Raw genomic sequence first — 16,668 nt, 5'->3', positions numbered from 1 at the left:
TTCCTGCCTATTGTTTTAAGGCTAAAGTTAATAACCGGAATTTACATGTGGAATGTCCTTTATTGTTTTAAGTGTAAAAGAATGTAAATGCAGTTTTTATGAGCCTGGGAACGCAAGGAAAGTGTGAAATGATGTAATGTTTTGTCAGAACTGCAGTTTCAAAGTAGAGAGAACCAAAAGGCATTAAGCATTTTTGTCTGAACATCCAACTCACAGCACTGCCTGTTGTCTTAAGTAAGTTATCTTGGACTTTTGTTTTCTTTTAGATTAGCTAGGAACTATAAAGATTAGCTAGGAACTATAAAGATTAGACCAAGTGTTTTTCTGTGATGTCAGAACTGTACTACTGATTTATTTAAGTATTTCTGTGTGATCTCTGAACTCTTGACTAGCACTGTCTGTGTAGTAGAAAGTATTGTCTTGCGGTTTTAATTATTTATTATTAAATATTTTAAAACCTTTCAGCTGTGGCTGGTTTGTGTAGAGATAATCTAAGCTCTTAAAGAGTACTTGTATGCCTTTGTTAAAACTGTACAAAGCCACTCTAATAGCTTTAGCCGTGGGCTATACTACCAGTTGGATAATAATATTGCACAGTAATAACTGGACACCCTTTTAAGGGCCTTTGAGTAGCTGATAAGTATTAGCGGGGTGGTGGCAGTAATTACTACCGTATAGTCTGGGTAAAAGGGGCACAGCTGGAGAACCTGTGCCAGCCTTCTCCAGGAGTGTCTGTATGGTTGTATAAACTTATCTCAAAGTGTGTGTGTGTGTCAGCTACTTGGGCAGGAACACTAAGCACTGGTTGGACAGAGAGGGTGCTGGAGATTTTAGCTTGCCCAGCTAGGCTGAGATCTAGACTATAGCTGTGCCAGTGGGGAGTCTTATTGGGGACCTGGGGAGCAAGGGAGCGACCATGCCTGGACTGACTGTGATCTCTGTGTGCTTTTAAGGAAAATTGCATTTTACTGTGTGTAGTTATCCTTTCCTCATGTGAGACTCCCTCTCTGGTGTTAGTGGTGAGGATTGAGACTCCTTGATTGCTGGGCCAGGGTGTCGCATATATTAATTGGTGGCAGTGGTTGGGATAGCCTCACATTTGTGTTTGGCAGCGGTGGGATACCCACATCACATATTAATTAGTTGACAAATACTAATTGGCTTGTAGTGGTGTGGGTAGAGTGAATCCTGTAGCTTGTGTACAGTGAGCTTTGAAGGTGTTTTGTAGTCTAAAACAGCCACGCAGTGAATACTCTGAGTTCGGATCACAGTTGTTTGATTTCCTTTGTTAGCTTAGTTAGTCAGGATGAGCAGGCAACATGTCAGCAGAGGAGTATGGAAAGCTGACAAGGAGCCAGCTGGCAGAGATGTCCCAGGCTATGGGACCGCTGCAGGGAAACCTGACTAAGGCAGACCTGATTGCAACCTTGGTTACAGCTGCATCAGAAAACAGCAACCAGGAGGACAGTTAGAGTGGCAATGAAGATATAATTCCCTCGGAGAATGGACAGCTCAACCATTCTGCAGTGGGCTTAAAAATCCAGCTGGAGCTAAAGAGACTTAAGTTGGAGGCCAGGCGTGTGGAATTAGAAGTAAATGAGAGACTGCAACATTTTCAGGCTGAGGAGAATGAGAAACTGCAACACCTGCAAGCTGAGGAACAAGAGAGGCAGCATGAGAAGGAGATGCTGAGTCATGGAGGTAATGGGCAAGGGAGTAACTGGACCCCGGAAGCACAAAATGTCAGTAAATTTCTTCCGCAGTTTAAAGAGGGGGATGATTTTGATAGTTTCATTCACATGTTTGAGAGGGTATGTAAACAGTATGAAGTTGACCAAGGGCTCTGGGTATGGTTCCTGACCCCCTTACACCATGGTAAAGCTGTAACTCTACTAACCAAAATGTCTGATGTTGCATGTTTTGATTATACTGCTGTTAAGACGTGTCCCGTACTCCATAGTAAAGCTGTAACTGTTCTAACCAAAATGTCTGACGTTGCATGTTTCTATTATACTGCTGTTAAGAAATGTATTTTAGAACTGTTTAAACTAACACCTGAAACGTTTAGGAAAAAGTTTCATGAGCATAGATGCAAGGCAAATGAAAGTGTGCGAATATGTTGCTGATCTGAGTATTGGGTGAGTGGATGTCAGGTCACCACTTTTGAAAGGCTGGCAGACCTTTTGGTGAGGAAACGAGACCTTAGCACTTTGCTTGAGGACATGAGGAACTGGTTAGCTGATGGACAATGTGCTGCTTCAGATGAGTTTGGGAAGAAGGGAGTCCTATACTTGGTACTTGGGCCAGCAGGGCAGCCCTGCACAGGAAGGGGACCCCCAGTACTGTTCATGAGTCTAAAGGAACCCATGGTGGGCAGCATAAACTGCCACAACAGAATCTGCCAGTAGCAGGGGAAGCCACTAGTCCAGGTACACATCCTGGAGCTAGGGTTAAATGTTTTGAATGCCACCACTGGGACCGTGTGGCATACAGGTGTCCACAGAGGCAAGGTGGGGAGCCAGTAAGTGGGAAAGAAAAAATGCCAATAGTAGGTTGTCTTGGGGCAACAAGGGTACCAAACTACTACCAGAGGCTATATCCTATTGTATTGAATGGCAAAGAGGCCATTGCCAAGAGAGAGGAGAGCCTCTGATATAACCAGTGTAAAGCCTGCAATGGTTGCAGAGGAGCACTACTTGCCTGGGCAGTCCACTCCTCTCAGGGCTTTAGGAGGGATCCTATTCCAAATACCTTTGGCTAGGGTTCACCTTGACTTGGAGTGTGGAAAAGGAAGCCAGCAAGTAGGTGTGTTTGAGGATATACATGCAGATATCCTGATAGGGAATGATTTTGCTAGTGCAGTACCCTGTGCTTGTGCAGTTAAACAGTTAGGCTTGGAGACAAGCATGCAAGTCTGGTATCCTGGGGGAGACCCAGACAGACTACATACTTGCAGCCAGGACTGGTGAGGTGATTACTTCAGGGAGCGAGCTACGCTGTAGCAGTGAGACTGAAGGTGAGCCACAGCTGCTTGTGGTACTGATGGTCCCTTGGAAAGAGTGACTGCAAAGGCAGAGGTGCGTAGTAGTACCCAGGCTGACAGTGAGGTACCACTGTCAGAGGATGCCAGACTTCCTATGGAAGGGGAGTTGGGAAGGGTTGCAAGGAGATAGTTGAGAAAGGCTCAGCTCTCCGACCCTACATTACAAGGCCTGAGGCAGGTAGCTAGGGAGGCATCTGATTCTCAAGGAGAGGGGGAATCTGTATACTGGGACAAAGGGTTACTATACAGAGAGTGAACCCCTGAGAGAGGGCTAGGAGGTGAGAGAGTACAGCAGTTGGTAGTGCCTAGAACCTACCATCTGGCGCTTCTAGCCATAGCCCATGATATTCCCTTTGCAGGTCATATGGGCATAAAACGTACATGGTGATGGAGAGGTTGACAGACGACATCAGACAGGAGTCCCACTGGACTATGATGTTTGCAGATTACATTGTGATCTGTAGTGAGAGTAGGGAACAGGTGGAGGAGACCCTGGAGAGGTGGAGATGTGCTCTAGAGAGAAGAGGAATGAAGGTCAGCAGGACTAAGACAGAATATATGTGTGTGAATGAGAGGGAGGACAGAGGAATGGTGAGGATGCAGGGAGTAGAGGTGGCGAAGGTGAATGAGTTTAAGTACTTGGGATCAACAGTTCAGAGTAATGGTGAGTGTGGAAGAGAGGTGAAGAAGAGACAGACAGGATGGAATGGGTGGAGAAGAGTGTCATGAGTGAGTTGTGACAGACTAGTACCAGTAAGAGTGAAAGGGAAGGTCTACAAGAGGGTAGTGAGACCAGCTATGTTATACGGGTTGGAGACAGTGGCATTGACGATAAGGCAGGAGTCCGAGCTTGACGTGGCAGAGTTGAAGATGTTAAGATTTGCACTGGGTGTGACGAGGATGGACAGGATTAGGATTAAGTATATTACTGTCAGCCCAGGTTAGAAGGTTTGGAGACAAAACCAGAGAGGCAAGATTACGTTGGTTTGGACATGTGCTGAGGAGGGATGCAGACTATATTTGGAAAAAGATGCTAAGGATGAAGCTGCCAGGTAACGGGAAAAGAGGAAGGCCTAAGATGAGGTTTATGGATGTGGTGAGAGAGGACATGCAGGCGGTTGGTGTGACAGAGCAAGATGCAGAGGACAGAAAAAAATGGAAACAGTTGATCTGCTGTGACGACCCCTAACTGGAGCAGCCGAAAGAAGAAGAAGATGGGCATAAAACGTACAGACGTATTATGCAGAACTTCTATTGGCTTGTAATTTCCAGAGATGTAGCGGGGTACTGCAGGCCCTGTGAGCAGTGCCAAAAGGTAGGCAAGGCAGGAGACAAGGTGAGAGCTCCTTTGATGCTTTTGCCTGTGATTGAGGAGCCATTTCAGAGAGGTAGCTATGGATATTGTGGGTCCCCTGAGTACCCCAAGTTCCACAGGAAAAAATATATCCTAGTGGTAGTGGATTATGCTACACAATACCCTGAGGCAGTGGCTTTGTCCTCCATTGAGGCAGAGAAGGTGGCAAATGCTTTATTAGAGATTTTCAGCAGGGTAGGTTTCCCAAAAGAAATACTGACTGAGTTACCAATTTCATGTCAGACCTGCTGTCTGTGGAAGTCCTGTGAGGTGAAGCACATGAAGACCAACCCCTACCATCCCCAGACTAATGGTCTTGTTGAGAGGTTAAACTCTGCAATCAAGTCCATGCTATGGGCATTTGCAGGTCAGTTTAAGAGGGAGTGGGACAAATATTTGCCACATCTGATTGCTTATAGAGAAGTTCTCCAGAAATCCACAGGTTTTTCACACTTTGAGTTGCTGTATGGGCATAGGGTGAGGGGGACCTCTAGATTTAATTCAAGATGAGTGGGAAGGTGAGTGCCGTCTCACAAGGAGTCTGTTGTGGCTTACGTCCTAAACCTCAGTTCAAGCCTCAGGAACTTATGGGCTTGGCCTAGGAGAACCTGGCAGAAGCCCAACAACAGAAAAAGGTTTGGTATGAAATGAATGCTCGAGCTAGAGAGTATGCTATGGGCAGCAGGTAATGTTTCTCATTCCTGGCAGACACAACAAGCTGCAAGCAGCTTGGGAGGGACCCTACAAGGTGGTAAGAAAGGTAAGTGTTAACTACATTGTGGAACTGCTAGGCAGATGACAGGGGCACAAATTGTATCATGTTAACACAATGAAACCTTACCATGATAGGGAAGACCCTTGTGCTGAGCATTTGCAGTGGATTGTAGGAGGAGTCTGAGGGAGATCCTAGGGACTGATCTCAGTGAGGTTTGGGCTGACGCCTCGGTGGAAGGGGTAACAATGTCCCAGCAGTTGTCTCCTACCCAGGTTCGCGTAATCTGAGCAGCATTGCAGGAATTTGGGGACACGTTCACTGGGAAATCAGGGTGCACCCACCTAGTGCAACACCAGGTGAATACAGGGCCCCAAAGGCCTATTAGGCCCCTTATAGGGTGCCTGAGAGTAACACAGACCCTGAGGAAGGAGGTACAGGAGATGTTGGAACTAGGGGTGATTCAAGAGTCCAACAGTCCCTGGGCCTCCCCAGTGGTGCTGGTGCCAATGAAGGATGGCAGCACCAGGTTCTGTGTGGACTACAGGAAATTAAATTGTCACACAGAGACAGATGCTTACCCCATGCCTAGGACAAATGAGGCCCTAGAGAATCTGGGTAGGGCCAAGTATCTTACAACCATTGATCTTACCAAGGGTTACTGGCAGGTGCCTTTGACTCCCAGTGCTAGAGAGAAGTCAGCCTTTGTGACTCCTTTTGGCTTGTATGAGTTCACAAAAATTTTCTTTGGGATGAAAAATGCCCCAGCGACTTTCCAGAGGCTGGTAGATAATATCCTAGGAGGAGCAGGAGGGTTTGCCCTTGCTTACCTAGATGATGTTGCCATCTATAGCCATTTCTGGCCAGAGCACCTTCAGCATGTCAAGGAGGTGCTGGGCAGGCTACAGAGGGCAGGGTTGACCATTAAGCTGAGCAAATGTCAGGTGGGTATGGCGGAGGTCCCTTACCTAGGACATAGAGTGGGGAGTGGGTAAGATAAGGCCAGAACCTTCCAAAATGGAAGCCATTCAGGCATGGCCTGCATGTGTTACTAAAAAGCAGGTGAAGGCATTTTTAGGGACAGGAGGGTACTACAGAAAGTTCGTTCCCAGTTATAGTACTATAGCTGCTCCCCTCACAGACCTGACAAGGAAGAACAGGCCAGATAAGATAGTGTGGACCCCAGCATGTGAGCAGGCATTCCAGGAAGCTTAAAGAAGCTTTGGGAGGGCCCTATGTGTTAGCCAGTCCAGATTACAGCAAATAATTTGTTGTGCAGGTGGATGCTTCAAACCATGGGGTGGGGACTGTACTTAGCCTGATTTCTTCAGAGTTAGAGGAGCACCCAGTGGTTTATCTCCGTTGTAGGCTGCAACCTAGGAAGGAATACTATGCAGCTGTAGAAAAGTAATGTTTACCCATAGTGTGAGCACTGCAGAAACTTCAGCCTTATCTGTATGGAAGGAAATTCACTGTTATGACAGATCACAACCCCATATGGTTAAACAGAGCCAGCCAGCAAAACGCCAAGTTGCTAAGATTGAGTCTAGGGGTGCAAGAATATGATATGTTAGTGCAGCCTTGCAGTTGGAGTAGCAATGCCAATGCAGATGGGCTCTCAAGACAGGGAATGGGGTGAGGTACACTCTGATAGACCTAATGGTCTCAAGCGGCATTTCTCAAGGGTCATTTGAAAAACTAGCTTGAGTTCTCTGGAGGGGAGAAATGTGAAGACTGGTAGAGATGGGTGAAAGCTGCCAGCCTAGCCAGATAGAAATTCTATAATTTGTAAATATGAATGTGAATCACAAGCTTGTTGTCTTAAATGAAAAAAAAAATGCTATAACAAAAATGTGGCAACAGTGCTGTCTACTGACCCAGTAAAAGCATGTTGTGACCCTTTGATCTAAAGTCTAGCTTCGGCAGGGCTAGATGAAGGCTTCCTGCATATTGTTTTAAGGCTAAAGTTAATGAGCAGAATTGGCATGTGAAATGTCCTTTATTGCTCTAAGTGTAAAAGAATGTAAATGCAGTTTCTGTGAGCCTGGGAATACCAAGAAAGTGTGAAATGATGTAATGTTTTATCAGAACTGCAGTTTCAATTTAAACAGAGAACCAGAAGGCATTACGCATTTTTGTCTTAACAGGCAGTGCTGTGAGTTAAATGTTGTCTTAAGTAAGCTATATTAGACTTGTTTTCTTTTAGATTAGTTAGGAACTATAAAGATTAAGCCAAGTGTTTTTCTGTGATGTCAGAACTGTACTACTGATTTATTTAAGTATTTCTGTGTGATCTCTGAACTCTTGACTAGCACTGTCTGTGTAGTAGAAAGTATTGTCTTGTGGTTTTAATTTATTATTAAATATTTTAAAACCTTTCAACTGTGGCTGGTTTGTGTAGAGATGATCTAAGCTCTTAAGAATACTTGCATGCCTTTGGTAAAACTGTACAAAGCCACTCAATAGCTTTAGCAGTGGGCTATACTTCCAATTGGATAATAATATTGCACAGTAATAATTGGACACCCTTTTAAGGGCCTTTAAGTAGCTGATAAGTAATTAGCTGGGTGGTGGCAGTAATTACTACCGTATAATCTGGGTAAAAGGGGCACAGCTGGAGAATCTGTACCAGCCTTCCCCAGGAGTGTCTGTGTGGTTGTATAAACATATGTGTGTGTGTGTGTGTGTGTGTGTGTGTGTCAGCTACATGGGTAGGGACATGAAGCACTGGTTGGACAGAGAGGGTGCTGGAGATTTTAGCTTGCCCAGCTAGGCTCAGATATGGACCCTATAGCTGTGCCAGTGGGGGGTCTTGTAGGGGACCTGGGGAGCAAGGGAGCGACCAGCCCCGGACTGACTGATCTCTGTGTGCTCTTAATGGAAATTGCACTTTACTGTGTGTATTTGTTATCCTTTCCTCATATGACAACTCCCTCTCTGGTGTCATTGGTGAGGATTGAGGCTCCTTGATTGCTGGCCAGGCCACGGGCATCACAAGACCTATTAGCTGAATCAAAAGCCTTATCTAAATCGAGACTAATACTAGAAATTTCTCTTTTTTTTTTTTTTTTTTTTTTTTTACATAGTCTATGTATTCTTATTATACTATTATGTACTTGTCTATTTAAAATAGACCCAGTTTGATCATTAATTAGTTTAGGTATAAGTAGATTGTTAGTTAAAATGGTCATGAACATCTTATAGTCCACTTTTAAAAGTGAAATGGGTTTGTTTGTATGAGCACTTTGTAGGATCCCTTATCTTGCTATTAAAATGGGTATTATAAGTGAATATTTCCATGAGGGGGACTTCAGCAGTTCTTTTTATTTCTCTATAGATTTTATCTAATCTAATATTTTAACTGCATCACCCGGTAGTATTTTATATAGACAGCAACCAACAGCAGCAACAAAATGAGATGAAACAAACCACCAGAACAGGATACAGGATGCAACAGATTTATTCTGGTACCTCGGCTCAACAGCCTTCAAAGGAATAAACATCAAGCTACCAAATGCATTATATATACTGGTGCTAACCAACAATTAAACAATTAAATATAATTGAAATAGTATTAAACACCTCCAGAGAGTTAAAGGTACAAACAAAATTTGGAAGTGAATTTAAACACTTAATATCTTTTTTGTATTTTGCAATGTATAATTCGATATATTCTAAGCTTCATTAATGTGTTTTTTACATTTGTACAAAATCTGTTTGTACCTTTAACTCTCTGGAGGTGTTTAATACTATTTCAATTATATTTAATTGTTTAATTGTTGATTGTTGGTTAGCACCAGTATATATAATGCATTTGGTAGCTTGATGTTTATTCCTTTGAAGGCTGTTGAGCCGAGGTACCGGAATAAATCTGTTGCATCCTATAGTATTTTATATAGTTCTGGTGCAAGACCATCTAAGCCCTTATTAACTTTTTTGGATCTTCTATTTGTTAAATTTGTTCACTTCTTATTGTATTAGTTATATTTTACCTTGGAAAAGCTTCAACTATGTCATCATTATCTAGGTCATTTGTATTTATATTTTCATAAAATATTTTAAGATCCTCAAAAATGCCTTTAATATATGTTCTTCCTCCTTTATTTATGTGTTGTATCTTCTTTGGTCTGATTTAGATCAAAGAAAATGAATAAACTAAGAGCAAGTTTATACAGGCTTAATGGATTTATTGAATATGCCTGAAGTCTGTTTTCCAGGTTTATTGAAACTTTACGATTTAGAATTTCAACATATTTTGTATTTAAGTTTTTAAGTTCAGACTGATGTCATTTGGTTTTAGATTTAACTTTAGTGTGTCTACTTTGACCTGTAGTATATTCAATTATTTGTCCCATTCTCTTGTTTTATTAATATACCAGCTTGTAACTCTTCCATTTAAGTAAGTCTTTAATGAATCCCCAATGTCAGATACTTCACCATTCATTCTTATTTCTAGGAAATGTTTTGATCTCTTAACATATCAGTCCTTGAATCCTTTATGTTAATGTATGCTAGTAATCACCTGTGATCTATTAAATTGTCAGTTTTTTAAATAATAAAGATTCATGTCCATTTTCCAGCCATAATGCTATAAACTATTGAAACGTCTCTGATATGTAATAAATTGTTTGCGATAAACTTTTTATCAGTATTTATTTGTATTCCATATCTGTATGCATCATGGGTAAATTATGGTATTTGTTTTCCTTGGCTGATATGTAGCCTTTAAATTAGATTTACCAAGTTTAGTTTAGAAGATGTGATTCTCTGCTTTCTGTCTGCAGTGGAATCTTTGATAAAATACAATTAAAATCAGCCACTATGACTTTCTATTTCATGTAATAGGCTATAGTATCCAAGTAATGTTTGCATCTTTAGCTCAGACACCTGGAATCCATTAAGAGTTCACCAGTGTATATAGTTTTCTGTTCCACTCAATTATAATAATGTTTAATGTTCCATTTTTATCAGCATAGGTATCTTTTACTTTAGGCACTACTGGCAAGTTTTTCCATAAAATGAGGGTGCCTCCTGTTTTTATGTCGAAAGCTAGAACCAAATAATTCTTTGAAAGGTTTACATCTTAAGTAAATGCGTTTTTTGTAGAAATATTATTTGGGCTTTATGTAATTGCAAATATTTGAACAGTCTTCTCCTCTTTACTGGATTATTCAGTCCATTAATATTAATAGATATGCATTTAAAATCGGACATTTATTTAAGAGAGGGGGAAAACCTGTATAATGAAATCACATTTATGTAGAAAATGTATTATATATTTCAGCTATGGACAAAACTTATGAAACAAATACATTTCCTAATGATATAACCCTAAAATATTCTACTATGTAATGACATATTCCTGGATTGTTGAAAAAGACTAAAACTACCTCTCAAACTCTCCTTTAGACTAAAAACTCTTAGCTCATGCTTCTGATGCATATTAATGTGCTTAGTATGCATTTTCTTAAATAAGCCCGTTGGTGAGTTGTTATTGATAAGGAAAGTTAAGCAGATGTTCAGAATCTTTATTATAAGTTGACCAAACTGACTAGCCCTACAGTCATTTTTTCTTGTACCTCACATGATCTCTCCCTGGTCTACTATAGGGAGGAAGTTGGTTGGTTTCATATTTATTAATTTGTAGGTCAGATGATTTATATTTTTTTCTATTTTATTTACTATGTGTAAAGTTGTTAATAGGATTATAAGTTCATAAATTAGCACCAGGTTAACCGCCCTTGTGGACCATTTCAAGCCCAGTCAACTATCCCATGCAAGAACCAAACATTGCATCTTGTGTCTATTAGCTGAACACCTTAACCACTATGCCAACCTCCTGCCCTTGTAGACATATTTATATTCTTTAACTATAAACATATTTTACTTACTTTAATTTTTCTGTTTGTACACTACATCTTATAGTATTACTATAGTCCTAGGTTTTATGTTTTAGCTGTAATCCTAGTGTAGAATATCATATAATAGAACTACATTTACCCTTATATAGTTGATGTTCTTTAATCTAGTACTACTGTTAGAATCAGTCCTATTTTTCCTTAAATATCCTTAAATATTTTGTCTAATAGTATCCTATCAAACATCTGAAAAATCTTCCCTTTTAAGATTCAAACTTTCCATAATAAATTGTTCTACAATATTAAGTTTTGTTATTAAAAAGAGAACAGAGAAACGCAATCCAAAATTTTATCAGAAGTGTCTTTCTATAGGCTAGTGTATAAACTATCCTTTTGGTATACTGCAATCATTCAGAACTGTTTAATAACTGACAGTGGTTTATAATGCAGTTCACTGTCTTTTGCTTATCATCTAACTTGTATTTATTGACATCTTAGCATAGGTTTGAAATCCTCTTCTCCACCAAGATCACATACTTTTAGACGAGTAGTAGTAACCTGGACAGCTCTGAGAATTTTCAGAGCTCCCACAGCATCACAAAAGTGCTCATGACTCGAAGTCGTTTCAAGCTGGTTTTCATGATTAGGGCTTGAAAATGAACAGTCCATCAGTTACAATTTGCATAAAATGCTCTCAAGTGAATCCATGCCACCTCTGTATTGCACATCAGTCCCTCAAACCTCTCGAAACCACTAAAGTATTTTAACAACTAAAAAGCTGTTATATTTTAAAGAAATGACATTTAATAATGCAGTAAGTATTATTTGCCTGAAATGTTTAATGTAAAATATTGTCTTTTTAAAAGAGACATACCATATAAACTGGTTTACTATCATTATTGCGAACGACAACTCCTGGCGTCCTATCACTCAACACCTTTCTGGTGGTTCCAAAATTCAAAATGCTAACTCAACAGCTTCTTCCATGTTAGCCTATCCTTCTCGTCAGTTAAAATTCATGTGTCTGCCATTTCAGCACATTATAATACTAAGCCACCCTTCTCTCACCTCTTGCTAAAACAATTCCTTAGAGGGGCTAAAAATTTAAGACCCCCCCCCCCCCCGCAGGAGAGCTCCCACTCCAGCCTGGGACCTTAACTTTGTATTGGAAAAGCTCAACCCCCCCCCCCCTTGAGCCAGCTGCAACAGTAGAGTTGAAATGCCTTTCTTGAAAAAAAGCCTTCCTTCTAGCCATTACTTCAGCAAGAAGGGTGTCTGAATTACAGGCTCTCATGGCAGTGGAATCCTTCATCATCTCCCATGCGGACAGGGTTTCCCTCAGAACTAATCCTTTATGCCCAAGGTGGTGTCTAGTGTGACCCTAAATCAGTGCATTTTTTTCCCTAATCCACAAAACAAAGGGGAACGAATACTGCACACTCTGGACGTGCACAGACAACTTGGATTTTGTTTGGACAGGACTAAGCCCCTCAGAAAATCTGAACAGCTGCTAGTTGGCTTTGCTGCAGGGGCAGAGGAGAAGGCTATTTCAAAGCAAACCATTTCCAAATGGATAGCACACTGCATTCATTTCTGCTACAAGCACCATGGAAAACCTACCCCACAGGGGATAATATCTCATTCCACCAGGGCTGCATCTACCTCTGTGGCTTTTCTCAGAGGAGTCCCTACCAGGGACATCCTAGAAGCTGCTACCTGGAGCTCTGTACATACATTCACCAAGCATTACCACATGCCTGTCTTGTTTAAATCCAGAGCTGGATTTGCCTCTGCAGTCTTGCAGGGCTTAATAGCTGGTCCTAATGCTCTTTAACTTCCTCCTCCCTTCCTTAGCTTTGGGAATCAACCCGGATGTGATGACTGCAACAGTGAAACACGAAGAACATGGTAGAGTTGTGTACACTTACCATAAATGTAGATGTTCTAGTGTATTCACTGTTGCAGTCCTGGTTACCCTCCCTCCAGCTCCCTGACTTCTCTTGGCTCTACCTTTCCTTCTTGTTTGGTATGTTTAATTTTTATGGTGTATTTGCTTTTTGATGGGGGTGTACCATACCATATAATAGCTTCCTATTGTGAGGGCACCTGACATGTGGGACAAGAAAAACTGATGTAATGGCGTCGGCTGCATGTTTTATACCCCCTGATAACCTGACATCATGGAAGAAGACAGCATCTGACGCAGAAATCCAAAGACTCTGGTATTCAGGCCGGCTGAGAGCTACCTGCAGGCAGATAACCCAAATGTGATGACTGCAAGTGTACATAACTGTACTTTACTAAATTAGTATGTGGGCCTCTGCTAATAGTTATGCAGTATATGAATAGCCTTGTGCTGCATGTTTTTTCTTTTTGCTGAGACTGGTACATTTAAAATCGAGACAGCTGTTTAAAAAGTGTGGTGCACAATTTGTGATTTTCATCTGAAACGTTGAAGTAATATTTTTAGGTGGATGTTCTGTTTTGATGGGTTGGATAAAGTGATGTGTTGAACTTACTGAATCCATGGCACCTCCCAGTTTTTAGGTGCAGTTGTAGGCTGCCCTTTGTCTTACTCATGATAGTTTTGCAGCATAAGCTGTTAATAGGGTTGAGAATCCCATACTGAGCCCCCCCCCCCCATGTCTTCAAACTGATGTACTCTGCAGTCCTTTTTTATATTTTTATAAAGTTCAAATCAAGCACTGGTACTAGTCTTGAGTGGATGTAAACTGTACGCTCTGCTTATGTTGTGAGACCAGGTGGCCCACAGAGTTTAATGACAGTACCATTATTCGAAGAAGTTCCATTTTAGAACCAGAACCAGCTCTGATTTCTGCTTTCCTTCTAGGAGTTGCTGATGGAGTAGGAGGATGGCGGGATTATGGTGTTGATCCATCACAGTTTTCCACTACTTTAATGCGCACTTGTGAACGGTTGGTGCAAGAAGGGCGTTTTGTTCCCAGCAACCCTGTTGGTATACTAACGGCCAGTTACAATGAAATGCTGCAGAACAAAGCTCCATTACTAGGTATGTTTGTTCCCCAGTGCAATGGAAGAAAATGCTTTGCACATAGGTGGGTCTTTATTGACTAGTTTGGATCAGTATGTTTTAACTAAAAAAAAAATGTAGAGTATATTTTTAACAGTCTTATTTAGCATAGTTAATATATTTTAGAGGGTCAGAGTATACAGCTGGGAGTTTAAATTTATATGTGAGTGATGAGAGTTCTTTCAGATTTTTCTACCAGATGTAGCTGTTTTGATTGACAATTTAAAAATACTGAAATGTGGAAATATGTCCTGCTTCTACTACACACTAACCTTTTGTAAAGCTGTTGTGAATCACTTTGTTAAAAAGGATCAAAGCGCATGTGTTAACCATTTAGATTTTGTTTCCATAGCAGCTGTTTTAAGTGTTCACTGTCCAGTCATGGTTGTTAAACAGGATTTGCTAACAGCTGGCTTTTGCTTATGTAGGTAAATTTTACACTGGGAATAGTGAATTCCTTTTTCACAGATGGTCACCTTTGTTACAGTTGTGCAGTAGATATCTAAATGCAGAACAGTTATATGTTTCATTACAGTGGAACAAGGATGGGGTATGTAGCATCTTGTTTCTGAATCAGACCGTCCAAGCCTAATAATTGTTCATTGATGATAATATCATCATCAGAATATCAGCTTTACATTTGTAAACATGCACGATGATTGGCCAGCCCAACCAGCATGCCCATTGTAAATCCCACAATACACCAACGGAAAAAGATCCGGTTGCCCAGACTTTTTTCCGTTGGTATAAAGTGCCCCAAAACTTGTTTTATTTATTTATTTTTTTTTTTTAACAATTAAAAAAAAAAAAGAGAGAGAAAATGGAGCAACGGAGACTTTCTTTTCTCCTTTGCTTCCATTTTAAAGCATTGATGTACTGGGTATGCGTGGGAACGCAAGTCCCATACACATGGGCAGTACATCAAAACGAAGAAGCAGTGTACCACAACCGGTGGAAGAACAGTAATCTGTTGTACAGAGACATTATTTAAGAAAAGTAAGTATTTTTTCTTAAATAATGTCATTGTTTATTAGCAATAACTGACTCTGTGGTTGTATATTGAAGATTTACCCACGGTTGCCTTTGTTTAATCACTCTGGCTTCGTCCTCGTGATTAAACCACACCAACCATGGGTAAATCTTCAATGTACCACACCACATCATCTGTTGTTGCTTAATTAAGTAAGAATAGTCATCTTTGCTGGCAGGTACCAGGGTTATTTTTCCTGGGGCCTGTATAGCTTAGACACACTAAGGTGTTGTGGTTTTTTGCACTTCTAGTCCGAGGCAAGAGCTGCAACTGTATACATGTACCCCACCTTTTTATACAAGCTCATCAGTATGACATAGCTGAATATGACTTTAAGATATTGAATGGCGAGTTGCAAGAAAGTACAGTAGTGTAAAATCTTACGATAACAGTAGAGGTCCTTCTCTTCACTGTTGCAGTATTCTACATAGAAGGCAGTCTAACACTTTGCCAGTATGCAAAAGCGTAAAAAAGTTCTTGTATGTGCAGTACGTCACATTTATGCTCTCCGCACAGAATATAGGGCATAAAAAGGATGCAACTTCCCAGAATTAATTGCTCCAGAAGAGAGATTGCTCCAGAAGAGAGAGTCTCCATAGGACAAAGGAGTACATGCACATCCAAAAGGAAAAAATGCATAAAAAAATGAGGGGGTTGGAGGGAGTGAGTGAGAGAATACTGTAACAGTCAAGAGAAGGACATCCACTGTTTTGGTAAGATTTTACACAACTGAGCTATGTCCTTCTATATCACCGTTGCAGTATTCTGCATAAAAGGGAGGGTAAAAAAGCTCAAGAAACAGAATGGGAGGTGGAAGGCTGAGAAGATCCCTCCACAAACCCACATAAAAATGGTTTCAGCCAAACCTGCTTTGGCCTTAGAAACCATATCCAACTTTTAATATTTAGGAAAGGTATGCACTGAGGACAAAGTAGCAAGTTCAAGGAATGGAACCGGTGTCCAACCCCTTGAAGGCACCAAAAGAGGTAACAGCCTGTAGTAGAATGAGCTCCAACAGAAGCAGGCAGAAATATGCCATGAAAAGAATAACAAAAGGAAATTGCCTTGGATATCCAGGAGAAGATGTGCTTAGAAACAGCCAAATCCAAAGACCCTGGATGAAAGGAAACAAAAAGCTGCTCAGACTTACAAATAGTCCTAGTTTTATCCAAATATTATCTGAGCTCTCTGTGAAAATCCAAGGTATGCAGGACCGTATCACTAGCAAACTGCGGAGAATGGAAAAAGTAGGTAGTTGTAACGACTGAGTCAAGGGCAAGTCATTTTACTACCTTGGGCATAAAAGAAGGGTTAGTGAGAAAGAACGCTGTCCTTGTGAAAAACCAAAACATGAGGAATGGCCATAAGGGCCTGGATCTCTGAAACCCTCTGAGCAGATGTAAGCCGGCAACAAAAGTCTTCCAGATGCAATGTTGCAAAGAGACAGAATCTGCAGGCTCAAAGGAGCCCGAGTCAGTTTTTCCAAAACAAAATTAAGCTCCCAAGGAGAAGGAATAGGTTTTCTTGGAGGCCTAATATGCAGGAAGCTTTTAAAAAATTGTTTGACTTCAAAATGAGAAGTCAGAGGAGGATTCAAGGGCCGATCAGCAGAAATGGTT

General features: G+C 41.0%; 1 protein-coding gene across 1 annotated transcript in view; it reads left to right on the top strand.

Annotated features, from left to right (window-relative positions):
- Positions 1–16,668, top strand: part of LOC122787423 (protein phosphatase PTC7 homolog) — a 185,815-nt gene that overhangs the window by 34,802 nt on the left and 134,345 nt on the right. Inside the window, exon 2 of the mRNA XM_044054134.1 lies at positions 13,819–13,998. Within this exon, the coding sequence (XP_043910069.1) occupies positions 13,819–13,998 (180 nt within the window). The remainder of the gene's footprint in view (positions 1–13,818; positions 13,999–16,668) is intronic.

The sequence above is a fragment of the Protopterus annectens genome, chromosome 13.part0, assembly GCF_019279795.1.
Source record: "Protopterus annectens isolate FY-2018-M chromosome 13.part0, PAN1.0, whole genome shotgun sequence".
NCBI classification, from domain to species: Eukaryota; Metazoa; Chordata; order Ceratodontiformes; family Protopteridae; genus Protopterus; species Protopterus annectens.
The sequence above is the reverse complement of the archived record's forward strand: the minus strand, read 5'-3'. Positions and strand labels throughout refer to the sequence as shown.